The 23163-nt window shown below is 36.1% G+C and overlaps 2 protein-coding genes across 2 annotated transcripts; both read left to right on the plus strand.

Annotated features, from left to right (window-relative positions):
* Positions 1-4352: 4352 nt before the first annotated feature.
* LOC308351590 (olfactory receptor 4C11) lies at positions 4353-5285 on the plus strand (the record flags this gene model as incomplete). The annotated part of the gene is made up of 1 exon (XM_080817390.1): positions 4353-5285. One exon carries the CDS (start codon positions 4353-4355, stop codon positions 5283-5285), a length of 933 nt encoding a protein of 310 aa, XP_080673516.1.
* A 16244-nt stretch (positions 5286-21529) lies between these two features.
* Positions 21530-22462, plus strand: LOC308351583 (olfactory receptor 4C11-like; the record flags this gene model as incomplete). The annotated part of the gene is made up of 1 exon (XM_080817383.1): positions 21530-22462. The coding sequence occupies one exon, from the start codon at positions 21530-21532 to the stop codon at positions 22460-22462; it is 933 nt and encodes a 310-aa protein (XP_080673509.1).
* Positions 22463-23163: the final 701 nt, after the last annotated feature.

Here is a 23163-nt window from a genome sequence, read left to right on the forward strand (position 1 = left end):
TCATGCCAGTGGGTACATACTTTCAATGTGACTCATCACTGTTGTTAACCTTGACCACCTGGTTAAGGTAGTGTTTCCCATATTTCTCCTCTTAAAATGACTCCTTTCATCCCACTCCACAGTGAGTCTTTTGGAAGGAACTCATTTGTGTACACTCTACAAATAAGAGACTGAGAATTAGCCTACAATCCTTTGAGAGCAGAGTCACTGCAGTATCATTAGGGATTCTTTCATTATGGGAGATTTGTCTATTTTCCCCTATTGATTACTTACTTATTTAAGTGTTTAATATCATTATGAACTTGTGGATTATTTAAACTATTATTTAAACAATTCAGAGTCATTTTTTGTTTTTCAATTTTTTCCAGCTTTTGTCACCAGGGGCTCTTCCCATTGCTCTTGTGTCCCTTTGCCATATTCTCATCACTCTGTGTGTATATGTGTGTGTGTGTGGGTGGGTGGGTGGGTGTTAGCACTTCCTTTCCTTCCATCACTACAGGATGCTCTAGATCATCTTGTACATTCCCTGCCCCAGATCTAGAATCAGCCATTTACTTAAGAAATTCTATTCATTTTCTTGGATAATGGTATCAAGAACCATGTCCTGGCCACTAGATCACTAGATAATCACTGTGTGTGTGTGTGTGTGTGTGTGTGTGTGTGTGTGTGTGTGTTTTAATTCTAGCCAAAAGATGTCCTTATTGGTCCAAATAATCACCTTTAATTTCAAGAAAAGATCACCTTTTTCCCATAACCTATTAAGTCATATTGAGGATTAAGTTCTTTACTATTTCTAGCTCAGGATTCTTAATTAAAAAGGAAGGGGGGGAAAGGGGAAAAAATGAACTGGCACTTCAGGGAATTACCTTCCCCAGACTCCTATATTTTGTATCATTCATGTTTAAATACTACTGCAAGAAAAGCAAAAGGGGAGCATTTCCCAGTCAACATTCCATGTGAGATTTGATTTCAGAAAGTGTGGGATGCATTCAAGACCAACTTCTTCAGGCATGCAGGTGAGAACCTGAGCTTCAGTGACATCAAATGAGATCCGACAGAATTTTAGAAACGCTTTCTTTTTTTAAATTCTTATTTGAGCAAAGAGTAGCCAAATTACCTTGAGAAGAAAGGAGAAGAACTGAACATCCTAACCTTCAGGTAAACCTTATCAAAGCTGCTAGGATTTGTGTTAGGGATTAACATAACTGTGTATCTAACTCACAGAAAATTAGTCTGTTCAATGTCACAGTGTGCATCTGACACATAAAAGCCATTTGTGGAAGAATAAAAAGTTTAGGGGGTTTTCTAGACATAGATTACAATGGAAACTGAGAACAACAAGTGATAGAAATACCCAGCAGCTCCTGGTGGAGACATAAGCAAATAGAAATAAAATGTATTTGAGTGTCCAAGGAAGTGCTCCATGGAGATAATGATTTTACTTGGGATGGAGCAGGCTTGCCTTTTAGGTGGTAAGTGAGTATTGGATGGGACTTAAAACTATTGGGATGTATCAATTTGAAACTCCCCTAAATCTTTCATTCACTTTATTAATACTTATTAATAAATATTTACTTTCTTTCTAGATGATAAATTTAGCAGTAAACAGATAAAAATTGTCTCTCTTATGTTGCTTCCTTTGAATGTAAGCCTCTCTTATATCCATTACTATGTGAACTATACAAATGTCTCAGTCTGTATCTCTATTATATAGATAGATCAATAGATCTGAATGGATAAGGATGATAGATAGATGAAGATAGATGGTTGACAGATGGATAGATAGATGATAAATACAGCATATTTCAGTACATAGTTGGGTGGATAGAGAGATAGATCCCTTTTTATAATATTAACTGTTAGAAACCACAGACAAGTTTTCATTCCTGTTTGCTGAAGCGTTGGACAAAGAGCATATCTGGCAAACTCCTAAGAGTGCAGGGAAATCATACTGATTGGCAGTGTGGTTGGGGTATGATGTGGTTAAAAGCCATGAGTCCAGAACTGTCTGTACAGTGACTCACCCTCTGACACAGACATTTAAATCTTACTCTGATCCTAGGAATCTTGCTGTCCCTGCAGCCATTGTCAGAAGACAGTTGTTACGAACCACTAATATACCAAGATGATTAATAAGCCATCTACTAAGAGAAGATATATAAAAGCTTTACTTTTAATGCAGCATCATTAGGATGTATTTTCAACAACCAAAGGGGGTATTTTTAAAAAGTAAGTAATCCACCTAACTTTGATTCCAAGAATGCAATTTCCATACCCTGAGGACACAAATATATGCTATCCCCATGCTCTCTTAAATAAAACTAATGTGTATGAGTCCGTGTGTGTGTGTGATATATATTATTCTAGAGTTATTGGAAATAATACCATCCTTAGCATACAGTTCAGAACTCTATCACTTTTGAACATATATTTAAAAACATTGAATATATATACACCTCCTTTTTTTTATGATCACATAAAATACCATCCCTGATTCATTTAGCTTCCTTCTTATGGGCATTGAAGTGGTCTCTGACCTTTTGCCAACATGGAAAGGACTGCTGTGATTGTCTTTGTGCCTCTGAGTGAGATTACTTGCAGCAAATGGAAATGTTATACCTGTGTCTATGTGACATTGAAATATCAATGCTGAAAATCACTCCCTGAGAGATTGCATACCCTTAAACTCCTACCAAGAATGTATGGGATTAATTGTTTCCTACATCATTTTCATCTGTGTTTGTTAAAATACATATATCAAAAAGGTCACTTTATTAATATGATAGGTGAAAGGATATATGACTGGAATTTAAATTGAATGTATTTTTCCATGAATGAAATTGATAATCTTTTCAAACTATGTTTAATAAGAAGAGTTTCTTTTGGAATCAGCTTTTTGGCCATTTTCATTTTCATTTTTTTTAAAGATTTTTTGTATTTATTTAGACAGAAAGAGAGATCCTGAACAGGGAAAGAAGCAGAGGGAGAGGGTGAGATAGAATCTTAAGCTGCTCCTATGCCCAACATGGAGCCCAGATCCATTACAATTACACAACCCTGAGATCACAACCCGAGTGAAAACCAAGGGTGGGACAAAAATGAGTGAGAAACTCAGGCACCCTATTCATTGTGTTTTTAAAGATTGATCTCTGAAATCCATTTATATATGACAAAATTATGCTTTTCTCTGTAATACCTGATGTAAATATACTTAAATGCCTTGGCACTTAAGCATTTTATCGTGGTACTATTTGGAAAATGTAGGTAAATAAGATGGTGAAGGTTTATTCCAATGTTTAGTATATATAAATAAATATTAGTTCCCTTCTTGTTTCTATCTCCTCTTACTGAAGCCAGGGTAAGGGATACTCCAGGAAATAGATTCCAGAAATTCTATTGAAAAGATTCAGCTATGACTTGGAGCTTCCTTAACTCATTTTCTAATACCTGGTACTTAAAATAACATGTAATTTGAGAAAAAAAAAACTGTTTTGATTCATGCCAAGTGTTCTCTATCCTTCATTTTAGTCTCAGTCACTCTTTGTGTCTTAAAAAATATATCCTGAAAGACCCATTAAGATAGGAACAAAGTGAAGAATGTAACTTTGGACAACATAATACAATATAAAAAAATGTAAAAAGTTTTTAATAGAAACTGATTTTAAAATTCTAAACAACTAGAAATTATTGTGAGTTAAAGTACAGGAAATAAACAGTCCAGCTGACAGATTAAAATAAATTTAATGATGGACTGGACCAAATGACTGAATGTTCACAGCTAAAATATTGTTTGTTTCTCTCTTGTTCTCTCTCTCTCTCTTTCTCTCTTCTCTATCTCTCTTTTAGGTGTCATTATGGAAAACACTATCTAAAGTTTCTACATCATTCCTTGATTGTTCAGAATACTTACTATAAGATACTTCACAACTGAACTACGAAGCTCAAATAGTATGAAAGAGCATTATGTAAATCATGCATGAGTTTTCTCCATTTGGCAACATCCTGTCCTAATAGGTCCTTGCTGTAAACTAAAGAAAGACCTTCACTTCAGAAAGAAACCGTCTCATATCAATCCCTAAATTAATGTTTTTTATGCCTGAGGAATCACATACTCTTTTATTATTGATATATTTCACTGCTTCCATAAGCACTCAGGTGAATAGATTTTCAATATATATTATGATTCCCACCTGATTCAGAAGAAAACAACACAGAAGGTAAGGGATTACAAACCGGTAATTGGCACGTCCATGAGTATATGGATTTGCTCAACAAATGGAGTAGTCATTTCATAATACTTTTTTGTCAGTAGATTATTTCTAACCTTCCATTTCTCCACTTTGTCTGAAATTATGCAACAAAATAACACCGTAACTGAGTTCATACTGTTAGGATTGACCCAAAATCCCAAGAGACAGAAAATGGTATTTGTAATCTTCTTCATTTTTTATGTGGGAACTGTGGTAGGGAATTTGCTTATTATTGTGACCATCAAGTTCAGCCGGACACTTGGGAGCCCCATGTACTTTTTCCTATTTCATTTGTCCCTTGCTGATTCCTGTTTCTCAACGTCCATAGCCCCCAGACTACTTGTGGATTCACTCTCCGCAAAAAAAATCATATCTTACAATGAGTGCATGACTCAAGTCTTTGCCCTACATTTATTTGGCTGTATGGAGATCTTTGTGCTCATCCTCATGGCTGCTGATCGTTATGTGGCCATCTGTAAGCCCTTACATTACCCAACCATCATGAGACGGCAGGTCTGCACCGTCCTTATTATTCTTGCATGGATAGGATCTTTTATCCATTCTATAGCCCAGATTATCCTGGCCTTGAGACTGCCTTTCTGTGGACCCAATTTGATTGATCATTACTGCTGTGATCTGCAACCCTTGCTGAAACTTGCTTGCATGGACACCTATAGGATCAACCTACTGTTGGTGTCTAACAGTGGGGCCATTTGCTCAAGCAGTTTTGTGATTCTGATGATCTCATACGTTGTCATCTTGCATTCCTTGAGAAATCACAGTGGAGAAGGGAGGAAAAAAGCTCTCTCGACTTGCACTTCTCACATCATAGTAGTAATCTTATTCTTTGGTCCATGTATATTCATATATACACGCCCCCCAACCACTTTCCCCATGGACAAGATGGTGGCTGTATTTTATACTATTGGGACCCCTTTTCTCAACCCAATCATCTACACCCTGAGAAATGCAGAAGTGAAAAATGCCATGAGAAAGCTCTGGCATATCAAAATTGCCTCAGAAAGCAAAAGATGAATTGAGATCTTTGGTTGATTACTGAACCTGTACACATATCAAATATGATAGTGTATATCTTGGCTTGCTGGATGCACTCTAAAAAAGGCAACTGATTTCCTTACTTTTTATTTTGTACTTCTGTGCACAAACTAGTAGCTTCCCTCATAATGCCAGCCTGGTTCTTATTTTCCTGAGAGCTCAACTCTGACACTATGGATTATGAAATACTCCTCACATCTCAGTCTACACTCTGGTTTGGTAAAGAGAAAGATATTTATACAATCACAACTGTTCAAACAATAAACAGCCAGAAAGCAAGGAAGAAAGGAAGGAAGGAAGGAAAGAAGGAAGGAACGAACAAAGTCATGAAGGCACGCTGGCAGGCAGGCAGAAAGACCTGTTCTTCATGAATTGTAATTCTCTCTAAGGCACATTTCAATTAAGGAATCCTGCTTTTCCTTGAGCACATTCAGAGCAAAGGAGCTAACTGTGAGTTAAGAAGTTCTTTTTTTCATTATATCATTAGATTATCTTGAAAAAAATTTCATCTTAGTGAACCAAAAGCCAAAAAGCTATCTATCTATCTATCTATCTATCTATCTATCTACCTATCTATGTAATTTTCTCTTATATAATTGCTTTAATGTTTCCTTTAACTATTAGTGTAACAGAGGCATTATGGATGGGATTTTCTAAATGTAATATTACAAAGGCCTCATGATATTCAGATAATTTCTATGATTATTAAATAGGGGCTACAGCAAGAGACTTCTACAACTCTAAGAGAGAAAGAAGTAAAACAATTTATGCTATCAAGACTAAATAAGAATTTACAATACACCATAGATACAACATGTTTTCCAAGATTAAAGTACAGAAAGGTAGAAACAACCTTAAAGGAAAAAAATGAATATAATTCCATCTATAATCGGGTTGTATCAATGGAATAAAAGAAAGTTTGAGAGGCATTCAGAAATACTCAGTATCCTTGTGTCTAGTTAATGGAGTGTGAGAGAACTCACTTTTGCAGCAAGAAGCCATTTTCTTTCTCTGTTGGTGCTTCATTACTAAAGGGGTAGTGTGTATTGTCAAGTTAGAATTGCCAAAAGAATTTGATGCTCATAGTGAGCAGAGCAGATTCACAGCCATGCCTTGAATAGATGCATACCAGGGGTTGTATCATGAACTTCTAAAATTCATTCATTTCAGAGAATACAAAAAACTAACTCAAAGGGATACATGCATGCCAAGGGTTACAGCAGCAGCATCTGCAATAACCAAATTGTGGAAATAGCTGCAGTGTCCATCAAATGATGAATTGGAAAATATAGGGTGTATTTAGGTATATGGTGCGTTTATATATATATCTATATATAGATAGATGATGATAGATAGATGATAGATAGGTAGCTAGCTAGATAGATATAATGGCATGTGACTCAATTATCAACAAGAATGGGAAGTGAGATCTTGCCATTTCCCATGACAAGGATGGAGCTAGAAAGTAGTATGCGAGGCAAAAGCAGTCAGTCAGAGAAAGATAAATACCCTATGATTTCACTCATCTGAAAATTAAGAAACCAAACAAATGAGTATAGGATAAAACAGAGAGAGGGTGTCAAATCAACAAACAGATTCTTAAGTATAGAGAACAAACTGATGGTTACGAGGGTTGATGGTAGGAGAACAGGTTAGATATGTGATGAGCATATAGTAGTACACTCACTGAATTGTACACTTGTATCACCTGTTACACTGTATATTACCAAACTGGCATTTAAACAGAAACTTAAATACCTGCATCTTACATATGTACATACATACATAATAAATAAATAAAATCCATTTATATCAGTGTATTCAAGTGTACCAGATCCTTAGTAACTGCTTTAAGATTCCATTTCAGTTTTAATGCTGTTCCCCATTATTTACCTGGAAAACCTTTTCAACACCAATAGTCTCCTCCTGTCAAAGATTGTTTTAAAATAAATACATTGAAATACCATGCTTTCAGTGTTCTCATTACTTTTTGCTTTTGGGAATATTACAAAGCTTAGTGACTACACTAGTGTCCTAAAGTTGACATGTTAACATACAAAAATTATATACATATTTCAGTTGTACAACTTGGTTTTTTCATATACATACAATGTGTAAAGATCACCACAACCTAATTAGCACATCTGACTTCTCTATATAGTTACCAGTGTGTGTGTGTGTGTGTGTGTGTGTAAGAAGATTTCATTTAACATCAATCCCATCTGCAATTTCAAGTATACATTATGTGTTGTTATGTTGTTAGCAATAGTGACCATACTATATATTAGATGTCTGGAACTTATTCTTTCTATGTAGCTGAGTCCTTGCACCCTTGGGCCATCGTCTCTCCATTTCCCCCAATCCCTGGCCCCTGATAACCACCATTATACTCTCTGCCTCTGTGAATTGAACTATATCATTTCCACACTTAAGTGAGTTCATGCAGTATTTCTCTTTCTGTGTCCCATTGTTTCACTTAACATCAAGTCCTTCAGCTCCATCTATGTTATGGCAAAGGGCAGAATTTTCCTCTACTTAAAGTCTGAATAATATATGTCTTGCATTTCCTGTATTGATTCATCAGTCAGGGATGAGGTTGTACCCACACCTTGGCTACTGTGAATAATGATGCAGTGAACCTGGGAACACAGGCAGCCCTTCACAGTCATGATTTCTGATCCTTTGGATATCTACCCAATGGTAGGATTGAAGGATGGTCGTTCTCCTTTTACTTCTTGGAGGAACCTTTATATCCTTTTCCATAATGACTGTATAAATTTACATACCATTCAATAAGGTACATGGGATCCCTTTACTCTACATCCTCTTTAACATTCCGTATCTCTTATGTTCTTGATAATAGTCAGTCTAACAGATGTGAAGTGATATGTCATTATGATTTTGATATACATTTCCCTGAGAATGAGTGTTTTGAGCACCTTTTGTTGTACTTGTTGACCATTTGTGTATCTTTGGGAAAAGTTCTATTTGGTCCCTCTGCCTATTTTGTAATCAGAAGAGATGAAGGAGATCTCCATTGCTTCTGTTCAGTTTTCCTGTGAACCTGAAACTGCTCTAAAAATATTACATTATTGGGGCACCTGGGTGGCTCAGTGGGTTAAGCCACTTCCTTAACTTCAGGTCATGATCTCAGAGTCATGGGATCGAGTCCCACAACAGGCTCTGTGCTCAGTGGGGAGCCTGTGTCCCCCTCTCTCTCTGCCTGCCTCTCTGCCTGCTTGTGATCTCTCTCTCTCTGTCAAATAAATAAATATAATATTAAAAAAATTGTCTATTATTAAAAAGATGTTAAGAAGAAGACAAAAATTTAATATTAGGCAAATTACATCTATTCTATTAGCTCAGAAAAATATAGAAAAGAAATAAAATAAGTTATAAAGGGACAGAAAAGTAGAATACAATAAGATGAACTTATTCCCCAAATTGAATAATCTCATTAAAGGCAAATACACTGAACTTTAAAGAAAGAAGTTGACAGAATAAACAGAATAATCTTCAGCTAAGAAAAGTAATGGACTAATGATAAACTTGTCAGTATAATAAATCCTGGAAGAAAGAGACCATCCACTATGAGTAGATGTGTGGTTGAATTTGCATGAAGCTATAGAATAGAAAATACTAAGACAAAGTGGTAGAAATGAGGATAATAGTTGCATCTGAGGGACTTAACTGGAAAAGAGCATGACAGAATTTTCTGAGTTAATGCAAGTGTTCTAGATCTTGAATTTATTAATGGCTATGTGAATATATACATTTATTAAAACTCATTAAACCATATACTTAAAATGTCTGAAATTCATTACATTTAATATTTGTCTCAAAGAAAGAATTGTATAACTAAAAAACAAAAACAAACAAAAAAGCAAACGAAACCTTATCAATATATGTAAAAAAATCCCTATCAAATCTAGGAAAAAAGGCAGAACAGTGCTTTAGATTTCATCAAAATGAAAAAAAAAAATGTACTGAAAATTATGTCATCAACGAAGTATTAAGCCAACACACATATTGGGAGAAAATACTTGCAAATCATTTATCTGAAAAAGAACTTGTTTTCAGACATATTAAGTTCTATGGAGAACTTAACAATACCAATTAATTAGTTAAAGAAAAACCAACTTAAAATTGGCAATATATGTCAAGAAGCATATCTCCACAAAAATACACAAATGGCCAACGGACATGAAAAGAAGTTTAACCCCTTTAGATAACAGGAAACACAAACCTCAGCCATAATGAAATTAACTTTCCACACAACAAGATATCTAGAATATTAAAAAAAAAAGGCAAAACAAAAAAACAGACAGTAGCTAGTTTTAGTGAGGTAGTGGAGAAATTGGGATTCTCATAAGTTGCTGGTGGCAATGTTAAATGGTGCAACCACTTTGGAAAACAATGTGACACCTCCTCGAAGGGTTAAAAAAAAGAAAGAAGTTAAAAAAGAAACATAATGTATAATTCCTTTTTTTACGAAATATTAGAGAAGCTAATCTATAGTGAAAGAAAGTAGATTTGGGGGCCCCTTGGTGGCTCAGACTGTTCAATCTTGGGCTCTTGATTTCATCTCAGATCATGATCTCAGTGTCTTGGATTGAGGATTACATTGGGCTCTGCATTTAGCATGGACTCTGCCTAAGACACTCACATTTTCCCTCTGCCCCCTGCCACCAATGCTCTGGAATTCATTCTCGAATTCTCTTAAAAAAAAAAAAAAAAGAGAGAGAGAGAGACAAAGAGAGACAGAGAGAGAAAGGAAGAGAAAAAGAAAAAAAAGAGAAAGGAAAAGAAAAAGAAAAAAACAGAAAGTAGGTTATATTTGCCTAGGACTGCTGGTGATGATGATGGAGAGGAATGAGAAGTGACTAAATCAGGTATAAGGTTCTTTTTATTTTATTTTATTTTATTTATTTTATTTTTTATATTTTTTTATTATGTTAGTCACCATATAGTACATCATTAGTTTTTTTTTGATGTAGTGTTCCATGATTCATTATTTGAGTATAACACCAGTGGAGTTTCTTATTAGAGTGGCAAACATGTAAAACCAGATAATGTTGATTCACAGCCTTCCATACTAAAAAAAAAAAAAAAAAAATACATTATATATTTTAAATAAGTGAATTGTATAGTATGAGAAATATAATGCTATAAAGCTGTTAAAAACACATAAATGTTTAATCTAGCAGTCATTTGTACAGAATAAAAGTCCATACAGCAACCATTATTAAAAATCTATTTCCCATGAACAGAAAATATATAAATATTCTATTAAAATTACTGTATCACAGTGACTTGGATCTCTAGTCTGATTAAAATTTTAAATGCCCAAATTCATATTTGAAAATTTAGTTTGTATCATTCATACAGAATGGCTCATAGAAATTTTATTATTGGGAAATAAATAGCATGTGACATAAGAAAAGGCCATCTGTTTCTAATCTAAAAAATGGTGTCTTATGAATTAGACCCAGGACATGTGCTTCAGCAGCCAAGCACAGAGCACAATGCTGCCCACTAAAGGCAAAATTTCTATGGACTTCTGGAGAAGTCCATGCTCCAGGTGCTTGAGGAGCATAGCACAAAGCCCCAAATGAAGATGAGGGGTGTAGGTGAGGACTAAACATTAGTGCCAGGAGATCCTCCCTGGTCCAGCTCCAACTGAACAACCCCCAAGGTCTGCCTTCATAAAAATTAGAAATTGTTCTCCTTTTGAGTCTTGCCATTTGTGACAACATGGATGGATCATTATGGGAATTATGCTAAATAAATCAAACAGAAAGACAAATACTGTAAGATCTCATTAACATGGGAAATCAGAAAAAAATTCTATCAAAAAACTGAACTCAAAGGTACACAGAACGTATTGGTGGTTACCACAGTGGGGGATAAGAAGAGTGGATGAAATGGTGAAGGTAGTCAAAGGAAGAAACAAACAAAGCAGAATGAACATGTAGAAACAGGGTGTATTCTTGAGTGTAAACCTGAATTATTGTTACTATTATGATTTTACCATTGATATTAACACTGTTTCATCCCATATAGGAGAAGACACACTAGTAATGACTACTCTATTAGCCATAATACACAGATCTAAGGAAACAAAGCCTTGCAGTTTCTCAAAAGCAGAAAAAGCCAGGCACAATGTTGGGGCAAAGTGACAGCTGAGAGCAGAGAGTAGAGTAGAAACTATATGTGCTATACAAGACAGACCTGGAGGAGATGTGTCCTCAGAAAGACAGAATTCCTAACGATGGTCTAAGACACTGTGCAATGCCATCCTAACCTACCACTAGAGGAATCATTTACATCTGTGGCTCAGTTAGAGTAAGAAATTTTATGTTTAAATCAAAACTATTGCACAATCTGAGGGTTTTGAAGGGGCGGTGGGTGGGAGTTTGGGAGAGTCAGGTGGTGGGTATTATGGAGGGCACGTATTGCATGGAGCACTGGGTGTGGTGCATAAACAATGAATTCTGTTATGCTGTAAAGAATTTTTTTTAAGTGAAAAAAAAAGTGCATCACCATTAAAAAAAAAATGCACATACACATTTCCACACATACATTCGGGTGGCCTCACTAGACCACCTAATGTCCCAGTACTGAAGATGCATCTGATACTGCCTTCTTCCTAAATCCATTTAAAGCATTTCCAATGATGACCTCTTTGAAATATCTAATACATCCTGAGTGGGATAATAATATAAACTACCATAAGATCTGAACATTTAAAAGGGCAATGAAGAAATTAATGAGATTAAGAGCAGAGTCCTTCCTTTTCTTTTCTTTCTTTTTTTTTCCTGTAACTTTATTTTATTTTTTTAGTTAACAGACAGGTGTTTAAAAGTACTTCCTAGAAAATTCTCAAACACTGAGAGTGAAGACAAGAAATTGCCTTAGATTTCGCTTCCCCTTCTTTCAAATCCAACAGGTCTTGATGTGTCTACAGCATTTCCTTTCATTGCCTTATCTACTTTTATCTCTGCCTCTTCATAGGAGATTCATTGCTATCCCAGGCTGAAAGAATGGACTTAATTTGATAGTACAAGTAACTGCTCATGTGATATCAATAATAAAACTGATTTTCTAATTTCACAAATGGGATGACAGAAGCCCCTTGAAGCTAAACGATTTATCTAAAATTATAACACCATGGTCTCAGAAGGAGATGTGTATAAGTTTTGTCTTTTGAACTATACCCACCACCTTTTGACAAGAGCTTGATATCAAATAAGGGACCATAAATTCATGTACTTAAAGATCATAGTCTTCTAAGAAGATCCTGTGGAGATCACCCACACTCAACTACTTGAACACTCATGGCAGTATTCAGAAGGGAAAATACTGGGACATGTTTTTAATCCATGACAAAAATAAGATGACCTTTTCCACGTATATGAACATTACCATATCCTCTAACTCTTAATTGATTCAAAATTAGTTGGCTGTCTGAGACAGAATGAGAATTACTAAATACCTAAAAACAAGCAAATGAAAAAAAAAATACACCTTAAAAAAACCCTGGGTTTCATGGTTAGATGTGTGACTTAGAGAATTGGTTTATGTCTCTGGACTTTGTTTCCTCATATAATGTGAATGAATGCTCTAAAAATGGGGGTAAGGTGATCAAAATATGTACACCTCAATTTCTCTAAATATTCATGCCAAGCAACAGTGAGTACTCATTTTTCCTTTTCCAACTACTATCATTCTCCATTTATTTTGAGTGAGAAATAAATGTTGTTTTTCCTTGTGATGTTTTTCTTTCAGATATTTTCATTATCTTTGGGAACTTGGTGTACTAGATTTATTCCATGAGAAAAATGAACAATGAAACTGAATTCATTTCCTGGGCTCTTTCTCAGAACCTAGAGGTTGAAGAAGTTTGTTTTGTGGTGATTTATTTCTTCTGCAAAGTCATTTCCTGGAAAACCTCCCCATCAGGCTGACTGTTTACATGGGTACACTTTGGAAGGTTCCCATGCATTTTTTCACAACTGACAATTTATCATCTCACATATTCAAAAGAAGAAGGGTGAGTACAGTACACTCAGATATTTTGAGAGAGACCATGTTCAGATAACTTTTTTTACAGCACATTGTTGTAAGTTTTCTACTTCATTATTATTGTTGTTAATATCTTATTGTACCTAACTTATAAATTAAACTTTATGCTAGATATACATGTATGAAAAAATATTACATAATGAGTTCAGTACTATTTATTGTTTCAGACATCCACTGGGGGGTTTTGAAACACATCTCTCCCCCACCACACACATATGGAGGGACTACTGTATAAGTGACCTATTCCAAGCCAGAACTGAAGAAAAACTTACATGAAGTGTCCAAATGATCACATTCCCCAATTATTAAAAGATTTTATTTATTTATTTATTTGACAGAAATCACAAGTAGGCAGAGAGGCAGGCAGAAGAGGGGTAGTGGTGGGGGGGAAGCAGACTCCCTGCTGAACAGAGAGCCAGATGCGGGGCTGGATCCCAGGACTATGGGATCATGACCTGAGCCGAAGGCAGAGGCTTAACCCACTGAGCCACCCAGGTGCCCCTCCCAATTTTGCTATACTGCCTTCTCCCCTTGCCTTCTCCCCAACCCTCCCCATCCCTCACCCAAAGCCATGCAAGGGGTTCACTATGACGAACTGTAAGAGAAAAAAAGACATGGACATAGTACACAGAAAATTCTGCAGTAATATGTAGGTGCAGCTCAAAAGAAATTAGATGCAGCACTACAGCCACATTCTGGAAAATCCATGAAGGTCAGTGGTGAAGGGAATTTCTTTCAATTGGTAGAACTTGAAGTGATGCACATGGTGTTTTCTTCTTTCTTAGAAGGAAAAATGGCCTGATGTAGAAATTGTACCAATTCCTGGGTTTTGGCCAAAGGATTGGCTGAATAATCAGGGACTTGGGAAAAGAAAATGGAAAATTTGTAATAAGAACATGTGAGGAAGAAGCATGTTTACATAGCTCTCTGAATAAGTAAAAACACACAAGTATCTTTGTCCCTTGTGAATGCTCACCAAGGAATGACCTTCAGAGGACAATTTTAATATACAAGTGGGTAAGATAATCCATTTTGTGCATACCAGTTGCCTCTTTCACTATCCACTCCCATCACAGCTCAATGGGTGCATGTACACAGTGGTCATGGTGGCAGAGATGGAGGATGTACATGACCCCTACAGCATGAAATTTCAACCACCAAAGTTACCCTGGGCATGACCATGGCTGAGTGCCAAATCTTTCAGCAGCAGAAGCAACCTGAAGTCCCCATATGGCAGCATTCCTTGGCATGATCAGCCTGGGTACAGGTTAATTACATTGGACTCCTTCCATCGTTGGAGGGTGGTGATTTGTTCTTACTGCCCTATAGACACATCCTTTGGATATGGATTTGCATTCCCTGCATGTAATGTTTCTGCCAAAACTACAATTGAGAACTTAGAGAACTTTTTAACCACATTCATAGCATTTCACACAGCATTGCTTCTGATCACCAATCTTAGTTCATGCCAAATCAAGTGCCATAATGGGCCCAAGCTCGTGGAATTCACTGGTCTTACCATATCTCCCACCCTTTTGAAGCAATTAGTCTCCTAAAATGGTGGAACAACCTTCTGCAGGATTAGTTATTGTACAACCCAGGTAGCAATACTCCCAGAGTTGAAACAAGGGGCCTCACTTCTCAGGAAGGCCCTAGATGCTCTGAATCAGCATCCATGATATGTTGTTGAACTCCCATACCCAGACCTCTAATCAAAGGGTAGAAATGGGGGGCACCTGGGTGGCTCACTTGTTAAGCATCTGCCTTCAGCTCAGGTCATGATCCCAGGGTCCTGGGATCAAGCCCTGCATCAGGCTCCCAGCTCAGCGGGAAGCCTGCTTCTTCCTCTCCCACTCCCCCTACTTGTGTTCCCTCTCTCACTCACTGTATCTTTCTCTGTCAAATAATAAATAAAATCTTAAAAAAAAAAGGTAGAAATGGGTGAAGCACCACACATTATTAACACTAGTGACCCACTATCAAGTTTTTTGCTTCCTATTCCCTTTTACTTACGCTCTTCTTGCTTCAAAGTCTTCATTCCAATGGGAGAAATGTTTTCAGCAAGAGACACAACAACTCTGTTGAACAGAGTATTAGTACTGCTGTCTGACCACTTTGGATAGCTCATGTCTTTGAATCTAAAGGCAAAGGAGTAAGTTGTTGTGCTGGCTGGGGTGACTGATCCTGGCAACCAAGGGGAAATTGGACTACTACTGCACAGTGGAGGTAAGGAAGAGTACATCTGGAACACAGGAGATCCATAGGATCACATTTAGTATCGCCATACTCTGTGATCAAGGTCAAAGGAAAACTAAAACAGCCCAATCAAGTCAGGACTACTAATGGACCAGACACTTGAAGAATGAAGGTTTGTGTCACCCTACCAGCTAAAGAAACACAACCAGCTTTCCTGTTTGCTGAAGGCACATTGAATACAGAATGAATAATAGAAGAAAGTAATTATAAATTAATCATGGGACTGTTACAAAATTGAAGATGGTAATTATTTTATTTATTATTTGAAGATGGTAATTATTTTATTTACTATTTTATTTATTAATAAAATAATTAAATTATTTTATTTATTTATTTTATTATTTTATTTTATTTATTTTGATATATATGTATATATATATAGAGAGCAAAATTTTTCCTTCTCTTTCTTATTACCTTACCATGAAACTAAAGATATATTGAATTTGTGTCATAACCTTTTTGTATTTTTATTTTCCATCATAGTTTTAGCTAACTAAACATCAAGGGGAAAGTACAAACCACCCAAAAGTTTTACCTTGACCTTTTGTGGAGGTTTTAGTGCATTTTTTTTGCATGCAGGATAGTTGTACAATGTTAGGTGGAATTATAACCGTGTATAGTCTTTATTTGGAGATTAGGTAAGATTTATGGAGATTACACACACACACACACACACACACACACACACACACACTGTGCGGATAATTAATGGACTGGTTAATTTTATGTGTTAACTCATCTAGAGCACAGGACACTCAGATATTGAATTGACTACTGCTTTTGGTGATGACTAAGATTTTTCTGGGTGATATTAACTTTTTTATTGGTAGAGTGAAAAAAGTAGATTGCTCTAACTAAAGTGGTTCCTCATCAACCAAATAAGGCCTGAAAATTATGGAGGGGATTCTCCATGAGTAAGAGGGGATTCTCCTGCCTGAGAGCCTGCCAACTGAACCATTAGCTCTTCCCGTCTGATAGCTTCCACTCTGATACAATAACTCTTCCTGATGTACAGAGCTCCTGCCTGTGGACCTGAACTGGGACATCTACTCTTATAGGCCTGTAGCAGTTTCTGTTGTTCAGACTCAAAATAGGAGATTGTCTCTGCAGATTTTGCACTCTCCAATTTCCATCTAAACAAAAACAAATTCTTTCTCACAAATCATTGTGAGTGTATGTGTGAGTGTGTGTGTGCTTGTGTGTTTGTGTGTATACTCTGAAAGATGTCATGTTTTCATGGATCAGGAGACTCAATATTGTTTAGAAGTCAATAATCTCAGAAACAACACACTTTCAATACAACCCATATCAAAACTCCAATGGCAATTTTTGAGGATATAGAAAAATCAGCTGACAGTTTCATATGGAATCACAAGAGATCTTTAGTCAAAAGAAAAAAAAATATTAAAAAGAAAATGTTGTGGGTCTCACATCTCCCGATTTAAAGCTTATCATAATGCTATAGTAATGAAAACAATGTGGTAATGGCATTAAGCCAGGGACCCAGACAAATGGAATAGACTGGAGGTACCAGAAACAAAACATCACCTATATGGTGACCTGACTTTCTACAAGGGTGTCAACATCGTCTAATAGTAAAAGGATGCTTTTTTCAACAAATAGTTTGGGAAAACTAGAGATTCATATGCAAAAGAATAAAGGTAGGGCTTAACTTACACCATATAAAAAATAAACTCAAAATGGATCAAAACCTAAGTGTAAGAGCTAAAACTGTAAAACATTTGGAAGAAAATATAAATGAATAAAACCTTCAAGACATTGTGTTAGGAAATGACTTCTTCCATATGACACACAAAAAAAGCTTACAGAAAAAATAAATGAATAAATTGAATAAGCTCAAAGTTAAAAACTTCTATGCATCAAGGCTACAATCAATAGAGTGAAAAGGCAACTTACGTAATTCCTAAACCTCAATATAAACAAAACTCTTGAATAGACATTTATCAAAATATATATATATATATATATATATATATACAAATGGGCAATGAGCTGATGAGAAAATACCCAAGATCAATAAACACGTATGTGTATACAGCTTATAAGAATATAAAAATGGTGCAGCCACTGTGAAAGACAGCATGACATTCCAGAAAGTTAACAATACAATGATCAAGTGATCTCTAATTTCCACCTCCAGGTACATAACAAAAGCATTGGAAGTAGGGATTGGAAGAGATATGTGTACTCTCATGTCCATATCAACAACAGACATATAAATAAAAATAGATAAGCCACCCAAGTGTCCATCAAAATATGAACAAACAAAATGTGGTACACATACAGTGAAATATTATTTGGCATAGAAAGGGAAGGATCCTGAGCCATGCTACAACAGAAATCCACTTTGGTGACATATTAGGTGAAATAAGCCATTTATGTTTAAAAAAAAACCTCATATTTTATAACAGCTTTATATTAACAGGGAAATGGTGAAAAAGAGATTCCCCACATGCTCTGTGCTCAGTTTCCTCTGTTGCCATCTTACATAGAAGAGTACATTGGTTCACAAGTAATTAACTTCATGGGAACACATTATTTTTAACTAACAACCATATTTTATTCAGATTACTTTCACTAATGGCATTTTTCTTCTCCAGAATCTCATCCAGCATCCCACATTATATTCGGTTGACATATCTTCTTCAGCACCTCCAGACAGTGAGTTTCTCTAGATATTCTCTTATTTATCTCAAGTACAATTAACATACAGCATTTTATTACTTTGATGTATGTACAATAATGATGCGACATTGCTATAGCTAATGCAGTGCATATCACAATAATTCTGCTCAACTGTTCTTGTTTTTGATGAACTTGACTGTTTTGAGCAGAACTAGTAAGACATTTTATATCAAAACCTCCACTTGGGATTTGTTTGATATTTTACTCAAGATCAGACAGGGTTATGGGTTATTAGGTGAAAGATCACAGAGGCCAAGTTCCATTTGCATCAGATGCCAGTGGGTACATACTTTCAATGTGACTCATCATTGTTGATGTTAACCTTGATTTCTAACATGACTCCTTCCATCCTACTCCGCAGTGAGTCCTTTGGAAGGAACTCATTTGTGTACACTCTAAAAATAAGAGACTGAGAATTAGCCTACAATCCCTTGAGAGCAGAGTAACTACAGTATCATTAGGGATTCTTTTATTATGGGAGATTTGTCTATTTTCCCCTATTAATTATTTACTTATTTAAGTGTTTAGTTTCATTATGACCTTGTGGATTATTTAAACTATGAGTTACATTTCAATTCAGTGTCATTTATTTTGTTCCTCAATTTTTTCCAGCTTTTGTCACCAGGGGCTCTTCCCATTGCTCTTGTGTCCCTTTGCCATATTCTCATCACTGTGTGTGTGTGTGTGTGTGTATGTGTGTGTTAGCACTTCCTTACCTTCCATCACTCCAAGATGCTCCAGTTCATCTTGTACATTCCCTGCCCCAGATGTAGAATCAGCCATTTACTTAAGAAATTTTATTCATCTTCTTGGATAATGGTATCAAGAACCATGTCCTGGCTATGAGATCACTAGATAATCACTGTTTTTTTTTTTTTTTTATTCTAGCCAAAAGACGTCCTTTATGGCCCAAATAATCAGTTTAATCTCAAGAAGAGATCACCTTTTTTTCCCATAACCTGTTAATACATATTGAGGATTAAGTTCTTTACTACTTCTAGCTCAGAATTCTTAATTACAAAGGAAGGCTGGAAAAAAAAAAAAAAGGAAGGGAGATTTCAGGGAATTACCTTTCCCAGACTCCAATATTTTGTATCATTCATATTTAAATACTACTGCAGGAAAGGCAAAGGAAAGCATTTCTCAGTCAACATTGCATGTGAGATATGATTTCAGAAAGTGTGGGATGCATCCAGGACCAATGTCTTCAGGCATGCACATGAGAACCTGAGCTTCAGTGACATCAAATGAGATCAGACAGAATTTTAGAAACACTTTTTTTTTTTTAATTCCCAACTGAGCAAAGAGTAGCCAAATTTCCTTGAGAAGAAAGGAGAAGAACTGAACATCCTAACCTCATAAACTCTTATCAAAGCTGCTAGGATTTGTGTTAGGGATTAACATAACTGTGTATCTAACTCACAGAAAATTAATCTGATCAATGCCACAGTGTGCAACTAACACGAAAAAAGCCATTTGTGGAAGGATAGAAAGTTTAGGGTTTTTTCTAGACATAGATTACAATGGAAACTGAGAAGACCGAATGATAGAAATGCCCAGCAGCACCAGGTGGAGAGATAAGCAGGTAGAAATAATATGTATTTGAGTGTCCAAGGAAGTACTCCATGGAGATAATTATTTTACTTAGGATGGAGCAGGCTTGCCTTTTAGGTGGTAAGTGACTATTGGATGGGACTGAAAACTATTGGATGGTACCAATAGGAAACTCTCCTAAATATTTATTTTGCTTTATTAGTACTTATTAATAAATATGTACTTTTTCCTATTTGATACATTTAGCAGTAAATAGATAAAAATTGTCTCTCTTATGTTGCTCCCTTTGAATGTAAGCCTTTCTTATATCTGTTATGTGAACTATACAAATGTCTCCGTTTGTATCTCTGTTATATAGATAGATCAATAGGTATGGATGGATAGAGTTTGATAGATAGATGATGATAGATGGTTGATAGATGGATAGATAAATGATCAATACAGCATATATGAGTAAGTAGTTGGATGGATAGAAAGATAAATATCTTTTTATAATATTTAACTGTTAGAGACCACATACAAGTTTTCATTCCTGTTTGCCAAAGAGCTGGACAAAGAGAATATCTGGCAAACTCTTAAGAATGCAGGGAAATCATACTGATTGGCAGTGTCATTGGGGCATGATGTGGTTAAGAGCCATGAGTCCAGAACTGTCTCTACAGTGACTCACCCTCTGACATGGACATTTAAATCTTACGCTGGTTCTAGGAAACTTGCTGTCCCTGCAGCATATGTCAGAAGACAGTTGTTATGAACCTTATGAACCACTAATATACCAAGGTGATTAATAAACCATCTACCAAGAGAGGGTATTTAAAAGCTTTATTTTTAATGCAGCATCGTTATGATGTATTTTCAACAACCAAAGAGGATATTTTTAAAATAGTAAGTTATCCTTTATATAGTATAATATAAAAAATGTAAAATGATTATGATAGAAACTGAATTTGAAACTCTAAACAGCTAGAAATTATTGTGAGTTAAAGTACAGGAAATAAACAGTCAAGCTGACAGATTAAAATAAATTTCATAATGGACTGGACCAAATGACTGAATGTTCACACTTAAAATATTGTTTGTTTCTCTCTTGTTCTCTCTCTCATCTCACTCTCTCTTTTAGGAGTCCTTATGGAAAACACTATCAAAAGTTACTACACCATTCCTTGATAGTTCACAATATTTATTAGAAGAGACTTCAGAACTGAACTACCAGGCTCAAATAGTGTGAAAGAACATTTTGTAAATCATGCATGAGTTTTCTCTATTTGGCAACATCCTGTCCTAATAGATCCTTGCTGTATACTAAGGAGAGACCTTCACTTCAGAAAGATACCATCTCATACCAATCCCCCAGATTAATGTATATTATGCCTGAAGAATCACATACATTTTTATTAATCACATATTTCATTGTTTCTGTAAGCACTCAGGTGAATAGATGGTGAGTAAATATTATGATTACCACCTTATTCAGAAGAAAACAGCACAGAAGGTAAGGGATTCAATATTGGTAATTGACACATCCATGATCATATGGTTTGATCTCAAATGGAGTAGTCATCATAATACTTTTTATCTGTAGATTATTTCTAACCTTCTATTTCTCTGCTTTGCCTGAAATAATGCAACAAAACAACAATGTAACTGAGTTCATACTGTTAGGATTGACCCAAAATCCCATGAGACAGAAAATGGTATTTGTAATCTTCTTCATTTTTTATGTGGGAACTGTGGTAGGGAATTTGCTTATTATTGTGACCATCAAGTTCGGCCGGACACTTGGGAGCCCCATGTACTTTTTCCTATTTCATTTGTCCCTTGCTGATTCCTGTTTCTCAACGTCCACAGCCCCCAGACTACTTGTGGATTCACTCTCTGCAAAAAAAATCATATCTTACAATGAGTGCATGACTCAAGTCTTTGCCCTACATTTATTTGGCTGTATGGATGTCTTTGTGCTCATCCTCATGGCTGCTGATCGTTATGTGGCCATCTGTAAGCCCTTACATTACCCAACCATCATGAGACGGCAGGTCTGCACCGTCCTTATTATTCTTGCATGGGTAGGATCTTTTATACATTCTATAGCCCAGATTATCCTGGCCTTGAGACTGCCTTTCTGTGGACCCAATTTGATTGATCATTACTGCTGTGATCTGCAACCCTTGCTGAAACTTGCTTGCATGGACACCTATAGGATCAACCTACTGTTGGTGTCTAACAGTGGGGCCATTTGCTCCAGCACTTTTGTGATTCTGATGATCTCATACATTGTCATCTTGCATTCCTTGAGAAGTCACAGTGCAGAAGGGAGGAAAAAAGCTCTCTCAACTTGCACTTCTCACATCACAGTAGTAATCTTAACCTTTGTTCCATGTATATTCATATATACACGCCCCCCAACCACTTTCTCCATGGACAAGATGGTGACTGTATTTTATACTATTGGGACCCCTTTTCTCAACCCAATCATCTACACCCTGAGGAATACAGAAGTGAAAAATGCCATGAGAAATCTCTGGCATATCAAAATTAACTCAGAAAGCAGAAGATGAATTGAGGACTTTGGTTGATTACTTAACCTGTACACATATCAAATATGATAGTGTATATCTTGACTTGCTGGATGCACTCTAAAAAAGACAACTGATTTCCTTAGTTTTTCTGTACTTCTGTCCTCACACTTCCTCATAATACCAGCCTGATTCTTACTTTACCTGAGAGCTCAACTCTGACACTATGGATTATGAAATACTCCTCACATCTCAGTCTACACTCTGGTTTGGTAAAGAGAAAGATATTTATATAATCACAACTGTTCAAACAATAAACAGCCAAAAAGAAAAATAAAGAAAGAAGAAAGAAGAAAGAAAGAAGAAAGAAAGAAAGAAAGAAAGAAAGAAAGAAAGAAAGAAAGAAAGAAAGAAAGAACGAACTTGATCTCTATGGCTTGTAATTCTTTTTTTTTTTTTTTAAAGATTTATTTATTTGTCAGAGAGAGAGAGGGAGGAGCGAGAGTGAGCACAAGCAGACAGAGTGGCAGGCAGAGGGAGAAGCAGGCTCCCTGCCGAGCAAGGAGCCCGATGTGGGACTCGACCCCAGGACGCTGGGACCATGACCTGAGCCGAAGGTAGCTGCTTAACCAACTGAGCCACCCAGGCGTCCCGGCTTGTAATTCTTTTAAAGCACATTTCAATTAAGGAATCCTGCTTTCCCTTGAGCACATTCAGAGCAAAGGAGCTAACTGTGAGTCAAG

Source organism: Martes martes, assembly GCF_963455335.1.
Source record: "Martes martes genome assembly, chromosome: 10".
Lineage (NCBI taxonomy): Eukaryota > Metazoa > Chordata > Mammalia > Carnivora > Mustelidae > Martes > Martes martes.